General features: G+C 42.6%; 1 protein-coding gene across 13 annotated transcripts in view; it reads right to left on the bottom strand.

Annotated features, from left to right (window-relative positions):
- The window catches only part of UNC13B (unc-13 homolog B), a 214319-nt gene that overhangs the window by 25460 nt on the left and 173663 nt on the right, over positions 1-15196 (bottom strand). For 8 of the 13 annotated variants that reach the window (XM_056325056.1, XM_056325063.1, XM_056325066.1 and 5 more), the window contains 5 exons: positions 10823-10919; positions 9876-10019; positions 9659-9736; positions 8559-8636; positions 1295-1383 (listed from right to left, as the gene is read on the bottom strand). In XM_056325056.1, the coding sequence (XP_056181031.1) occupies positions 1295-1383; positions 8559-8636; positions 9659-9736; positions 9876-10019; positions 10823-10919 (486 nt within the window). Of the gene's footprint in view, positions 1-1294; positions 1384-7931; positions 7968-8558; positions 8637-9658; positions 9737-9875; positions 10020-10822; positions 10920-15196 lie in introns of all 13 variants that reach the window. The other 5 variants (XM_056325055.1, XM_056325058.1, XM_056325057.1 and 2 more) reach the window with 1 other exon arrangement.

The following is a 15196-nucleotide window of genomic DNA, read 5'->3' on the forward strand; positions in this document are numbered from 1 at the left end:
CTTGCTTGTACCACAGCTTGTAAACCACAGCTCTGCTTTTCATTCCCTACTACTGTTAAAGGAATGAGCAAAGCATCTGAGCTGTCTGACTGGCTAAATCTCTTGCTGGCACATCCCTCTCAAACACTCCCTGGTATATATGCTGATAGTGAATAATCTTTTTAAATCATATTTGCAAATGTCAAGATTGTACCCTAATTGTCTCGTAGCAGTGACACCATGGAGACAGGTTTCAGATATCAAAACAACAACCCCCCCCTAATTATGATTTCTCACTCATCCTCCATATCATTATGAGCCTTATCAATTCAATTCAGTTATGGTTTGAATCTGTCCATTCCTTGCTACAGCATCCATTAGTGGCAATGGGAACTCTTCACTTACCTCCTCACTCAGATCTGTGTGCTGAAATCCGAACAGTCACTGACAAATCCCACTGCGATTTTTTGGTCTAAGTACTGCAAATCTTTACACCGTAGGGGGCCAAGTTGGTGCAATTTGCTTTATTCCCCTCGCCCATGTTTCAGCTACACTACAGTTCATGCCTGCATTAATCTTGTTATAAAGCACAACATAAAATGAATGGGGTTTACCATGAGAAACATTTGTTTTTGAAGATCATTTGGGAGCCCTTTATTTCTAGATTTTGCTTAATTGACATCTTTTATGGTTCACTACAGTATTATTATCAAATTGAGCACATTTTTATCCTCAGGTATATGGTAACATGATTTGCAATAAAACTTAATTGCCGTCAACTACTCTGGCAACACTTTAAAGAGCTCCTCCCCTTGAAACATTAGAAAACGCCATTCACTGCAACATTAGAACAAGTCAATCTCAAATTCTAACCCTGTTTCCTTCTTATTCCAATATTCATTTAACAATCAGAAATCAGTCAGCTGTTTCACACATTTAGAGCAGAACATTTAAACAAGAATGTTGCTTCATAAATGCTAAGCTGGAAACTGCTTTCTGAGCAATAAAGGAGCAGGCAATGCTGCTACTGACAAGTACTATGTAACAAAAAAAAATAATCACTATGTAATTCAAATACATTTCACAGTTGAGAGATCTCCATGTTACATTTCTAAAGAGAACAATACAGAAAAGTAAGACTTGTAAAACATTTCACACTTCTTTAGATGTGTCTCAGTATTTGAAAGACCATGAATTTATGACAAAAAGAAAAATATAATCAGTTGACAAGAGCTCTTCTGTCTTCTTAACCTGACTGAATGAGATTACACAGAAGAAAGGAATGCTTCAAGGACAAGCACCTTGTTATACTCACCTGTTACCAAACACCGCACTCAGCTCATCCAAAACATTGTTCAGCTTCACCTGCAGCTCTTTGAGATGGTCACTTGCTTCTGCATCCAGCTGTGGATGAAAGAAGAGCACTTAGCTTGAACTTAGAGGGCAGTCTGCTGTCCTTCACAGTGGTCTTCCTCACTGCTGAGGCTACTCTTAGTAAGCAGGTGACCTATTACCACTGGACTCTCTGAGCTAGAATGCTCTCCTCCACTGCCTGCTGCTGTCACAGGAGCTGTGAAATCATCAACAGGTATTTGCCTAAACAGCAGCAAGTCATTTCCCCAGGCTCCAGTGGCCTTCAGTATCCTTCCTCATACTTACAAAGTTGAGGAAGAAAGTGGATGTTAACCTCCTGTGGCCAACAGAATAAGCAAGCTGAGAAATCATCAAGCACTGTGCATTACCTTGCGCTCACAGGTCATTTCACCCCTCCAAGTCTAGAAGGAGATCAGGCTTTTCAGACTAAACGTTATTTACTTGTGCATTTCTCCATGCATGGTCTTGAAAGATGCTATTTCACCTTCCATCCTTCTGTCAACTATTCAAACTGAAGATTGACCCAGCCACTGCTCTCAGAAGACTGGACCCCGGCTGTTTTGAAAATCTGGCCACAATATCATGTCAGGAACTGTTGTGCACTCATCACTTTTGGAAACCATCATCTTAGCTATGGGTACTAAGCACCAGTAGCTCTGCTCTCACAGGGAGCCAGACAGCTTTTTGTACGTAACTTTCAGAAAAGGCTTCACAAAACAAACAAGAAAGTGCCCGGAGCACTACATGGATGCTGCTGACACCTTGGCACATCCTGTAAGAAAGTGCTTGCTCCATTATTACCAGTCCAAAGCTCCCTATTTTTACATTCAGCAGTGCCCTGTATTTCAGCTGTAGACATCCCTCCAGCCTCAAAAGAGCCACTTCCGAGAAACCTACCTGTATGTATACATAACAACACATGTTGAATGCTTTGAAATTACTGAAAAAGTAATTTATAAATCAGATTTTGCCTTTGTATGCAAGCAGGCAAGCTGCCTATAAAACAAAAACCTTCAAGAAATGTCTGCATTTGGCATTCCGTGCTTCAGCCCTTACCTCTAAGGCAGAGCATCTATTTACAAATGTAATGAGCCAGATGCCAATACAGTGGTTAAAAATCAGTTTGGAATTTTACGGTATACCCACTCATGGAGCTATACAGGATTTGAACATGACAGGAGTTCCCACTTACATGAAGCCCTCCTCATATTCTTCAGCATCTGTCAGAGAAAGCCATGTGCCTTAGGGGATTTGGAATCTGATCCATTCATTTTCCTGTCGTAAGCTGGCATGGAAAACTGACTCTATTAGGCATCTGAATGTGTGCTAATGAGACTCCTGGATCAGAGTTTTCAAAATAATTAAAAAAACCAAACAAACAACAAAAACCAAGCAAGTGATGATTACTTAAGCCTTATAACTTCAGGCATTGCTAACTCTGACTATTTTTCCTTTATTAAAGGGAATTTGTATTCCCATTACCTTTATAATTCCCTTGCTCTGTGAAGGCAGAAGGAAGCTAACATCAGGCCAGTTGGCAGTCATTCTAGCTAAGCTTGCACACAACAACACAAAACAGCATCTGTTGGTAGTGGTTCGTCTTGCCCCTGCATTAATTCTTCCCTTCTCCTACTGTGTAAAGGAGCAAAAAGTCACAAGCTGTCTGGTTTGCTATTTACTATTAATGGCACTGAACTGTCCTCTGATTTTGGCCATTTCTGGCAGGTTTGAGGCAGGACCAGTTCATGATTCATCAAATCGTTTCAAGTAACTGCTTTTCCAGTGGAATAACAGAGAGGGACTTGGCACAAGACACTATTCTTCACTATTTATTTTACTTCTTTATAAGCTACCAGATGCATGGTCTAGAGGATGTTTGAGGTCAGTATCAACACCTTATTGCCCTGGTTCATGAATCATGCAATGAATTACTTGATTTACTGTGAGGTGAGATGGAGAGCCCACCAAGTGCCTCTAAGCTTCTCCTTGCTATTATACTTGTTGACTGCAAACTGATCTTGTGGGAGCAGAGGAAAGGCTGACTGCTAGCCCTGTACTGCAGGAAGAGAGGGCTAGAACAATGCTTTGCCAGGGGTATGAGCTCTAGTATCTGTGGCGAGGAACTCTCTCTCCTCCAAAACATCAACTCACAGCTCTCTGGGTGCAACTGGCAAGACCACCGCCCAGAGTTAACTTTGAGGTGCCCAGCCTCACCCTCAGAATGCCAAACCCTGGTGGTAAGCATTCTGATTCAGTATCCACCAAGACCTCTATCACCCTAGAAAGGCTGTTGTCTTCTGAGCAACCGCTACTATTGAACAAGGATTCCACATAGTACATTACTGACCATTAATGCTTAGGCATTGGCATGCTTTGGCTTGAAAGCAAATTTTGCGGAATAACCTGAGTGTGATTTAAGTCCACCAGGAAGGTGCTGGTAGGTGTGTACCACTGTTTACGTATATGAATTACATGTCAGTTACAGAGTCCCTGTAGCATGTAGTATAACAGCAAACTATTCTTTGCCCATATACTGGTAACAGTGCTCAAATGAAATAGCATACATTTTGCTGTTGCTGCTCAGCTAATGAATTCTAAGCGTATCAGCTACCGTTAATAGCAGGAAATGCTGCTTGGACTGCATGATAAATCTGGCTGTTAAGAGTAAAGAAGAAAGCAGTGTCAGGCAGTTGGGTCACTGCCATATGCAGGCTTATGATCTCCATTCTGTGGGTGTATCGGAGATGATTCAGAGGAAGAAAGCTAATGAAAAGTTCTCTGTGCAAAACATGGGCCCATACCCACAGCAAGGTGGCTTCTGATCTTTGAGAAAGTGCTCCGATTCCAGTGGAAATAATGGCTGGCACAGGCATAGCTCTGTGGTTGAGATTAAATATGCAGTACAGAAAACTGAAGTGCATGCAAAGAGGGAAGAGGGAACCCTGTATATTTACATTTCAAGGAACAAAGCAGGGACCTGTTAATTTCCTGCAAAGATTTGGGACTTGGCACTTCAGGGAATGCAGGACTTGAAGTCTCATCCAGGCACATTCAGAGCTGGAACCTCAAGTTCTCTGCTAATCTGAATGGCAGCATTTACAGCCCAGTGCTATGAACTTCAGTTTAGGTTGATAACAGAACCCATATGAGTCTAAGAATTTACTGTGATAGGCTTCCACATTTTCCAAGAGATGTCATTAGTTCTTCTTTGGTTTCTACAAACACTGGTGAAGCACAAGTGACCAGAATTGGGAGGCTCCTCTGCAGCTGAAGAAACACAGCTCTTGCCTTCCAGAAGGCTGAAAATGTTAAACAACTTACATCTTAAAGCCAGAGAACCTGTGAAATCATCAGGTCTGATCTGACATAGCAGAAGCTAGAAAATTTTGCTCTGCTATCCTATTTTAGCTTCAGGAAAGTTACAAAGTTCATCTGGCTCTAGCCTGAAGCTGCTGATTTTTATTCTGGCTCCCTCCACTAGCCCTGGCAGCTCCCTTCTGCAGAGGTGACTGTGAGGCAGGGAGCTCAGCAGACCCAACCTCCCTTTAGGGACTCACTTGCACTGAATTTTCATGCATCTCCCCACTTTGCTATAGGATTCAAGAGAAGTAACCTGGAGCACTGAATCCAAACAACAGCTGCCAGCTTCTCAAATACCAGGGTGGCCTTAACTATGGCCATGCGGGATGCTAAAGAGGAACAATCAGCAGATAGCACAAATCCTTTGAGAACATTCCTATCAAGTCTTGCTGTTTCTAAGCTGTCCTGCAATTTATTATTCAGGTGGCTAACTTAGGATTTAAAATGCGGGCTAACACTGGCTAAGCATTAAGAGGAGAGTTTCCTGAAGCATTAGTTGTATGGATTAGCTTGAAACCAAAGGCATGAAAATTGTATGATGACAATCTGCTGCTACTCAGCAGCTAATTTTTTGGGTTCTCTAGGCAGTGCTTGTCTCTGATACCTCACATGCGTGACTTTGAGGAAAAAAGAAGGTGCAGAAATGTTTTAAACTAGGCTTCTGCAGCAAATCCAGGCTCCAGCAGTGGGCAATGCAGTACAGGACCTTTTGACTTCAGTGCCATGAGTTCCTAACTCATGAAAAGCAAAATAACAGACTGCAGAAAGCGATCTCTCTCAAGTGAAATGAGAAATGCTTATTCTGGTGTCAGGGACAACACACAGAGCAGGCTGAAGTCCGCAGGAAAATGGCAGAAGTGGGTTAGAAACTGCAGGTCACATTAGACTTTATTAGATAATGTATGAATAATTAAATAAATGGGGCCAAGTTCAGCCAAACACTAGCAATGATTCTATACAACCCACTTTAGCAGAAAGCTAAATTACAATCTTCATTCTGTGGGTGTATTGGAGATGATTCAGAGGAATCAAAGGTTTCAAAAGGTATTAGCGTACTCAATTTCCGTCCAGGACTCACCCCCTGACTCCACTGTTCATTATGCTTTTAATGCTACCTGCTACTCCATAAATGCTGCCTTTCCAAAACATGCTTCAGGAACATCTGAGAATGCTACTGAGCCACCGTGAAGCTGTTTTGATCCCAAGAGATCAACACAGTTCAGAAGGGAAGTAGAAGTATTAATTATAAATCCTAAAAATCATTTAAGATACTTCTTTCTGTGCGTATTTATGTATGTGTCTGTATAAATATATAGGCCTTGAGATCTCAAGCACAGACCCAAGAGAATCCCTCCACACAGAACTCTCTAAAGCTCTGCTGCTCTCATTGTTTCTGACTAGTAATGTTCACAGACCACATGATGCCAACACATTAAACCCAGAGATGCTGGGCAATTTTTGACCTGCTTTGTGCCTTCTGAATACTACAGTTGGAGTAAGAGAACTTGGGCAAAGGTACAATTCCTCATTTGGGGGGGCAGGGAGAGGAAAGTAAAGGAAGGCGCTTTATCAAGGAGCCCAATCTCAAGAAATAGTACTGAGCAAGCACTTCTGTCCCACGCTATGCCATTAAACCTCACGGTGACTATGGGTAAGCCCTGTCCCTTGATTTCCCTCGCTGCAAAAGGCAGTAAGTGATACGGATTTCTGTAGCAGTGTGTTTTGGACCCATTCACATAGAGCACTAAGTAGCAGCAGTATTTCAAAGCTTTTCAGAGTTGTGCAGTGCCCCAGCTACAGCTGTAGGTAGAGATGGTTCTGCGAATGAGAAGCAGCTGAAGCCACAAACACATGTTAACTTAAACCAGTCCCCAAGGTCTGGCTTCACACGTGGTACACCTAATATACCTGCCACAGCAACAACGGAATATTTGGTACCTAGTTCTCTACACCTCTGAGAACACAAAAAAGGTGAACAGTTCAAGACAACCAAGACATACCACTATGCTCCTTTCTCACTCCCCCAAGGAAGTAAGAAGTTCCTTTTTGGGTAGAGCAGTCAGGACAATGCTTTGTGTGAGCTACTGTGTGACGTATAGATGAATGTAAATCAAACCTGCCGCAGAAAGTAAGAACTGCCCTTCCTGAAGGAGAGGATAAAACCCATAGATGCATTTCCAGCAGCATGTCTGTCTACATGTTCTATATTTAAAGCTGTTGTCTCACCAGTTGTTAGTCACTAGTCAGGTTCAGTCTGCATCACAAAAAGGACTACTCAAACTAGGACAAGCCCTCGTTTACTCTAGCAATACAGACGATCTAGCATGTTTCAAGTCAAGAAGCAAAGTACTACACAGTCACCCAGGGGGAAATCCTGTGGGTAGCAATAATGCAGGCACCTAACACAACATGATTTATTTCTGGTGATCAGTGGCAGCCTAATGAAGTGGACAAAGCACATTCGAAAGAAAAAAAAAAAAAAAAATCAGTTCCAAACCCCATCTTTCTAGCACATTTGCCACATTTCTTCCTGTCTGGGTTCCTCTCCCCGTTTTTCCTTTTGATTCCACAGTAAAGGAGAAATAGTGGATTCACTACTTCTGTTCTACCTTACCTAAACCTCCTGAGAAAGGTTTTGAAGGGCAGAATGCAGAGAAAAAGATCTAGACTAGGACAAGCACCCAACAGTCTTAATAAATTATTTGTGCCACTGTTTAACACATTATCAGGTGATATTTTCAATTTGAAATATAGGGAAACTCTAATCAATGGCCACCATTATATAACATAGTAGCAAATTTACTCCTTAAGGGAAGTACACATAGATTAAAACCTTTTAAACCACTTCACAAACATTTCATTGCAAGTTTATTTATTCTTGAATAATGAGCATATAGCTACCACTGCTATTACAGCTGAGGGCATACAATGCTAGTTCTTGATGTAAGGCTCAGAAATTAGGATTGTTGAGATCACATGGAAAAGAATGACAGTATTTTTCCTTGCCTCATGGGGTGAATCTGCTTGTTGAGATTTTTGCCACTTCATAGAATTCTGCCACTAAGCACAAGAAATATCTGAAACAGCAATGCAGGCAAGAAGTGAGCTGCCCATCAGCAAAGCTGACTTTCCTCTTAGCGTACAGGTCATAGCACAGGCTCTACCACAACACAACCACAGAAAATGCACTTAGGTTTTGAAAATATTTTTTTCCTAACATCAGCATCAGCAGCCTTTTCTTCATCTTCCTGAATCTTGAAAAGCAATGGGGAAAAAAGAGACAGAGAGAGAGAGAAAAAAAAAAAAAAGGATATACAGATTATATGAGAACAGAAACAGCAATCTGGGGGAGGAAAACCTTATTTGTATAAAAATGGTCATCTCAGAACAAATGGACACTTCTGAGTATCCAACAATGCATGAGCACAGAACTCTTATTTGCATGTTTGCAATATATTAGACATTGGACATTTAGTGCCAAAGGTACTGTCTCACATTTATATGTCATGTAAAATGATTGGATGTCAACAGTTCTCAGAACTATCTGTCTGTCTTCAGACTTGTGAAACCACCAGCCATGCCCACATCTAGCCCACATGAGCACAGTATGTAACCTTTCCTTTCCTTCTCCATGCTGCTCTGTGCTTTAAAACATTCACTCCTGCATCTTATGACAAATTTAGCTGAAAAGTCTTCAGGCATGGCTATCCCTTCACAGTTATTATAGTCCCAGGTGTCACAGGGCTCTCCTTATGACTGCAGTCTTCCAGAATCAGTATGATGCAAATAACCTAGTAACAGTGCAGTAGGAGTGAGTAATAAACTCAGTCTCTTAGTGCTCTTACCTCTTTACCACCCATGGCTTCAAACATCTTCTCTAGCTGCACTCTCAGTTGTTGGATGTTATTCATCAGGATGCAGGGCTGAAGGGACAAAAGCAGGTGCCTGTCACCGCTCAGGATGCCAATACATTTTCGTCAGTGGTACAATCTGTGCCTCAATACCCCTCCCCAAGTAACAACACAACTAAAAGTCAAGTTGGAGGTATGGCATGCATACATTTCAGTACCCAAATGTAAGAAAGTCATTTTTTTCTCCAGCATGAACTGGGATGACCAGTTCCAGAAAGCCCATATCAGGAGACCTCTGCTGTTGTATATGTTCCTCCTTGGTTTTATCACAAACAGAGAACAAGCTGAAAAGGAATTGGTGTAAGGACAAGGTCCAACTCTCTGCAGCTCCTGCCATGTCCTGCAAGAATCCATGGTGCGTCACATTCAGTCTCGCCGTAATGTACTATCGTGAATGGTGTACGTCCCAGATCAGAAGGGGAACTGCTAGCCAGAGCTGCATTCAGAGATGCACCTGGGTCCTGCCAGGCCAAGGCTGAGAGCAACAGTCAAGGGCAGCCTGAGCAACAGATTCTTCCCTCTGCAGTTACATCTCCAGTACTGCTGTGGGAGACAGCAAAACCAGCATGGAACAGAACCAGGGTTCAAAAATGTAAGGCCTTGCTTTATTTAATACACAGAATTTTACTGAATTCAGGATTAAACAGCAAAATAATCAGATGGAGACAACAGTAAACCGAGAGTGTTGTGAAGTACCAGACCTACAGAGCAATCTGTGCCCATTTTTTGGTTTGTTTTTTTGTGTTTGTTTTTTTTTTTTTCTCTAAGCACCTCTAAACCACCAGCCAGACAGGCAGAGTGGAAGTTAACTTCCAGGGGACCTGACAGCCTCCAAGCCCTGCAGATCATCTCCAGGACTTAGTTTTATTTCATGTCCAAGCCACAATTCAACCTGCAAAGGCATATGAATGGTGATGTGAAAACACTGAAAACATTTACGTCATCAACACAGTCAGGTGCAATGCAAGAAAGCTGGTTTCATCAGGACAATTATGCTATTCCTCAGGGCAGTGGAGAAGTTCAGCACAACTCACCAATTTCTCCTTGGAACAGTAGGACTGGAAACTGTTGGAAAGGATGTCAGCATACTGCATCAGTACTTTCCCAATAGTCTGCAAAGACAAGTTGTGAGCACTGTTACTTGCCCTCTATCACTGCAGAAAAGTCCAGGAAATAAAATGAAAAAATATGATAATATTTTGTGTCCCACTAAGGGAAGATAAACAACTTGATGTTGAGGGAGAGTATTACCTTAGCAAACCTCCTGTTATAATGAGCAACAATAACAGGGTCTGGGCACTCCAGCTTCTTAATGATCTCAAAGCTCTGATTGAGCTGGGTGAAGACATCCACCACTGAGCAAGAGAACAGGGCATGCTCGGATGTTTGCTGGAACTAAAACAGAAGTACAAAAAGCCATTGTCGAATGGAAAGATCTGAAACACAACCATCTGATGGACTGTCTCCATCATCTGCTGTACTGGGGACAGGATAACTTCACCAAAACCTGCACTTTCCTTAGAATTAGCCAAAAACTCTCCAAAAGGCCCAGAAGAGCTAAACAGCCAATTCTTTTGGGTTATAAATTTACCGTCTTTCACGAAATATGACATGACAAGTATCAAGAAAATGTAGCATAATGCTGAGACCCTTAATGGAATACACAGCTTGCCTGTCAGTTATTGCGGAAAGAAGGAGAGAATGAAAAGCTTTTTTTAGATTTTCTTAAAATTCAGATAGTAAAGAGAACACTTACATTAGCATTACAGACTACAGCGTCAACAGTTACTGAGCAAATGAGAAGGCTCTTGCTCTCCATTGGGAATACCCAGCAAATTAAGAGTAAGATGACTCTGTCAGTGGATTAAGGTCACATTGTCACTGCACGATAAGTACATGCAGAGTGCCTTATATTTCAATTACCCCTCCCAGAGAGAGATGAGACAGCACCAAGCCACTGGCTGACAGATTAACAGCAGCAGAACAGGACAGACATAAATGAATGATATGCACCTTGCTATTAAACAGCTCTCTGTGACCTGTAGAGAAAAGTCCTAAAATAAATGAGTTTCCCAGTAGTTTTTCAAGCAAAATGGGCTTCATCCTTCATTTATATAGCAGCAGAATTTACAGTGTTGTTTGGTTCTGGGCAGTGAAGGATGTGGCACCACATCTTCCACTCAGAGTGACCTACATACCCCATCTTTCTTATCTCTCTCCAGAGCACCGTGCAGGAATTCTAAGGAAACATCTTCATTTTCATCCAGCCACTGCATCACAAACTGCTCAAACCACCTGCAGGAGGGGCAGGAAAGACAGCAAGTTACAGCAAGAAACAGAGCACCCCAACCAGACTCAGATAGTGCTGCTGTTTCGGCAGGCCTTGTGAAGGCTTGCCACCGTTAGATGTCTGAATTGTTACCTGTGTGTGCAGCCAAACTTCCCCAAAATACTCCTACCTGTACACAAGCTACCAGTGAGCAGGGTCTGTATCGTTACTTGGGCTGGACCAGCAGAACACAGACTAGCCCATCCTCTGCAGACCATTTGTCCTGAGCTGGTTTTGTCCTTCTCCCCTGCCTTTCCTCTTCCCTGGCACTTTCCCCTTTTCCCCCCCTTTAAGTACCACCTTCCCCATTCGCCCATGTGTCAGATAGCACAAGGGAGACCACCAAACCCACAATCTCTGCACATCCAGAGAGACAGCACACTATCCTGCTGCCCATTTGGGTGCACCATCTTTCACGTCAGAGATGCAAATGAGTATGAAGGGAGGAAAAGAAGCACCTGTTCTCCAGGGCCCTTCAGCCACTTTATCTGCAGATACAGACATACTTCTGGAGGGCCAGGAGGGAGAATCAAGGCTACAAGTTTTCTCCACTTCAATCCTACTCTCCCTTTCCCCAAGCCTTCTCTAGAAAACCCTCCTGTTTCTAAGGGCTGATTTCACTGTGAAGATGACTGAGTAAGATTAACTTCTGGTGATAGCACAGCATATCTGCTTGGGCTTGCAGGAAGCTGGCCAGCCCCGTAAGCAGCTCCTCATTGTTTTCTTTTAAAGAAGTACAAACTTAGTTCATGTTAAGTGGTGGACCAACAGCCTTGGAGCATAGTCAAGTCCCCAAAACAGGCAGGTCTTAGAAGCAGGATAGGAAAGTTTGTCTCTGTTCCTTCTCCCCACTTAGAAGGATAAGCTAAATAGTAGAGAAGAATCCAAGAAGATGCTGGAAGAGCCACTGCTGTACTTGGCACGGTCTTATATGAGATGGTGTCTGGAGCTCCCTCCTGCACTGAACAAAAGGCTTCTACACAACCCCACCTGGGCCAAACAGGCAAGGTGAGAAGCAATTTCAGTGATGGGACCTCACAGCTGGTCATCCCTCTGTTTGCTGCTCTGTGGGACACAATAACACAGTACAAAAGAGGGGGGGGGGGCTATGTCTGTGTTTAAGCAACAGCATAGTGGTTACAGTTTTATTTTAAATGTCTGTCTAGAATTTGTGGAAGTGCCAACATACAGCAGCTGAAGCAAATCTTAATTTCAAATATTACTGAACAGTATTCAAAAATTAGGGGAAAGAAGTGCCCATGTGTGATTTCAGTCCATACAAAAGATTATTGTATGAGCTTCACAGAGTACAGCCTCCTCTGAACAGGCAGCTGTGTTCATAGAGATTGTGCTAATTATGGGCTGAGTTTGCAAAGAACATGAAAGCATGTGCCAGACAAGAGAGGGAGATCAAGAGCAAATTCACAGACAGCATACTAGATAGCCTTAAATACTCTCTACACTTTGAAATATAAAGTGCATCAATGCTAATATTGGAAATTGTAACTGACACAGTGTTAAATGCCAACAGAAACCTGTCTGTGCAGCCCTATTTAATATAGACAGTAACAGCGGAACATTGTCACAGGCATATGGACTTCCTGTATTCTGGAAAAAATCCTTCTGAATGGCACTTTAGGCTCCTAAAAGCCAACATATTTTGGGGTCTGCTGCAAGGTTCATTTTGTTTTAAACTACAACAGCGTATTTTAACACAAGACCTCAATCCTTAGAACAGAACTCAGGCAGTTTACAAGGAAGCAACTACACATCTTCCACCTGTTTCACAGTTCCTAGGCTGCAAGGTGCTGACTGCTTCACATGTCATACGTCCGTGTACAGGGAGGACTACTTGTTTGTGCCAGAAGCCATAATTTTAACTAGGAGAAGTAGAGCAACTTCTTGATTATCACTCATCCTTACTTACTGCATCACACAGATAAGAAAAGGCCATTAACTGTTGAGAACAGTCATTGCCCATTTTTATAGCTACCATATGTTGACATACAAAATGAAGTGTATAGGTATTTTTTACTGTCTTACCAAATTGTCTAATCAAAGGTGGTAAGGAGAAAGGTACTGCTGTATGGCTGCTGGTGGTGTGTTTGCTCCCACTCCTATTAAACAAAGCATTATCTCCAGAAAGAGGTTTAATATGACTGTTTACATGCAAAGTTAATCACTTAGGTCAGGTCAGGAAATTCTGTGACTACATTTGCAAAGACAGCCTCAACGCTGTCTTTTATTGGCTGCCAGGAAAACACAACAGACATAAATCATCTATAAAACACTGCCAGTCCCTAGGCACATTCAGGACCAAAATGCACTTTTAGCTGTAACACAAACCTGCAGTTATCTTAGGCCAAATACCCCTTTGACTATCAGGTCTTGCACTGCTGAGCAAGTGAGGGGGGACTCTGAGGACTACAAAGGCAATATATCTAAAACAATATTCAAAACTATTTAGCATAGAAGCTAATAAAAATAATCTGATTTCATGCAGAAATAGCTTCAAAATGTTAATATATGGCAAATACCTTCTTCCTTGCCTGCTTCAGTTATTGATCTAGAAGGAAACATCATGATGACTCATGCACCAGCACACAAGGCAGAAGCTTACAGTGCTGCTTCAGAGATACTCTGTGCTTGCAGGGGTCAGCACAGCCTGACTCGAGATGGCACAGCCAACCTCTCCAAACAAGGTTTGCACAGAATACGCCTCAGTCCTGCCTGCTGGGAAACCGCTGTGCTTTGTGCCTAAATGGAGGTTTACCTCTGTTGGTTGCACAACGGTAATGTAACACAAAAGGCTGCAATTTCAGCTTGGCCATGATCCTGGCTCCTGCGGTCTCACAACTTTACAGGTGAATTAACCTTGTTCATTTGCTGTGTTGATGCATGTGGATACCCAGTGACCATCCTGTGGGCCTTGGCAAGCACAGAGGCATTAAGACAGGCAGGGTTTCAAAGAGTAAAAGAGCAAGTACTGTGTTCGATGAAGTGAGCGAGAAGAATAAGACAGGATTTCAAAGGCAGAAATGCCTTCCCCCACCAGAGAGGAGGTAGTCTCTAGTACAGTTACAATACTAGCTGCATTCTAATGTCAATATTAAAATAAAACATAGAACACTTATTTACACATCTTAAAAGCTACCGTTCTGTGGAAACTGACACTTTGCAGCTTTTAGCTGGCAGCTAGAAGTGAAGAGAGGAAGGTTTGAAGATCCACTCCCAGCTAGACTGCTACTTCAGCTTCAGAACTGCTGCTGACTTTCAGAAAACAAGGGGAGTATAAAAACTTCAGTTTCAATACTTTGGAGCCTTCACTTTATCCAATCATATCCCAAGGCTATCAGAAACATGGTTTCTTACAGTTTCAACATGAAAAGTGAGTTTATGGATAGCCTTGTCTGTTGGGTATACGGACAACTCAGCTGTTCTCTGGACAGCAGCAATTTCATTACATCTGATTTACTGATACGCAAACCTGACACATGGACTCGAAGCTTCAAGACTAAAAATACTTGTGGTGAAGCAAATCAAAGGACAAGAGCACATTGCTCTAATTGATAACAAGGGGATATTTTGTGACAGGTGAAGGTTGTGGTTGAAATAAACATCACCTGTGTCTGACAGTGTGGTTATTGTATTAAAGTACAAGAGTGAAGTAACAAAGCCAGTGGCTGCAAATGTACAGGAGCACTGAAGCTCTACCGCAAAGGCCAGCAGAGCAGAACAGTCTGCAAAGGACAGCAGAATTAAACTGTGCATCATTATCCTGATTACACGGGAGAAAAAGAGAGATTAAGAGTATCTGATGGCTTGCCTGAGACTGCACTGACTCAGAGGCACAGCAAAGAGAACGGGGCTTCTGAGACTGTCACTCCAGCACCCTGTCCAATGAGTTAATGCCTCTCACCGACCTGACTTGTTAAGCAAGGCCCATAGCCCAAGCGGAACAATTGCATCAGCTGCCTCAAGTCTTATTAACATGCAGCTAGCACCAGGCCTGAGGGACTGTGTGCACCACAGGATGGGAAAAGAATTCGGAATGCCGAACTGGAAACAGTCCAAGCAAGATGTTATTTTCAAGAGGGGCTATGCACACTGCTGCATTTGGACAGCAGTGAACAGTATATACATGAACAGCTAGGTAAGGCTCTTAAGACGCTCTGTTGAGGATGCCTGGGGGCTGGCCTGGGGCCACTGGAAGCATCACTAGTCAACAACACCACTGAAGAAG

The sequence above is a fragment of the Falco biarmicus genome, chromosome Z (assembly GCF_023638135.1).
Source record: "Falco biarmicus isolate bFalBia1 chromosome Z, bFalBia1.pri, whole genome shotgun sequence".
In the NCBI taxonomy this organism is placed as follows: Eukaryota; Metazoa; Chordata; class Aves; order Falconiformes; family Falconidae; genus Falco; species Falco biarmicus.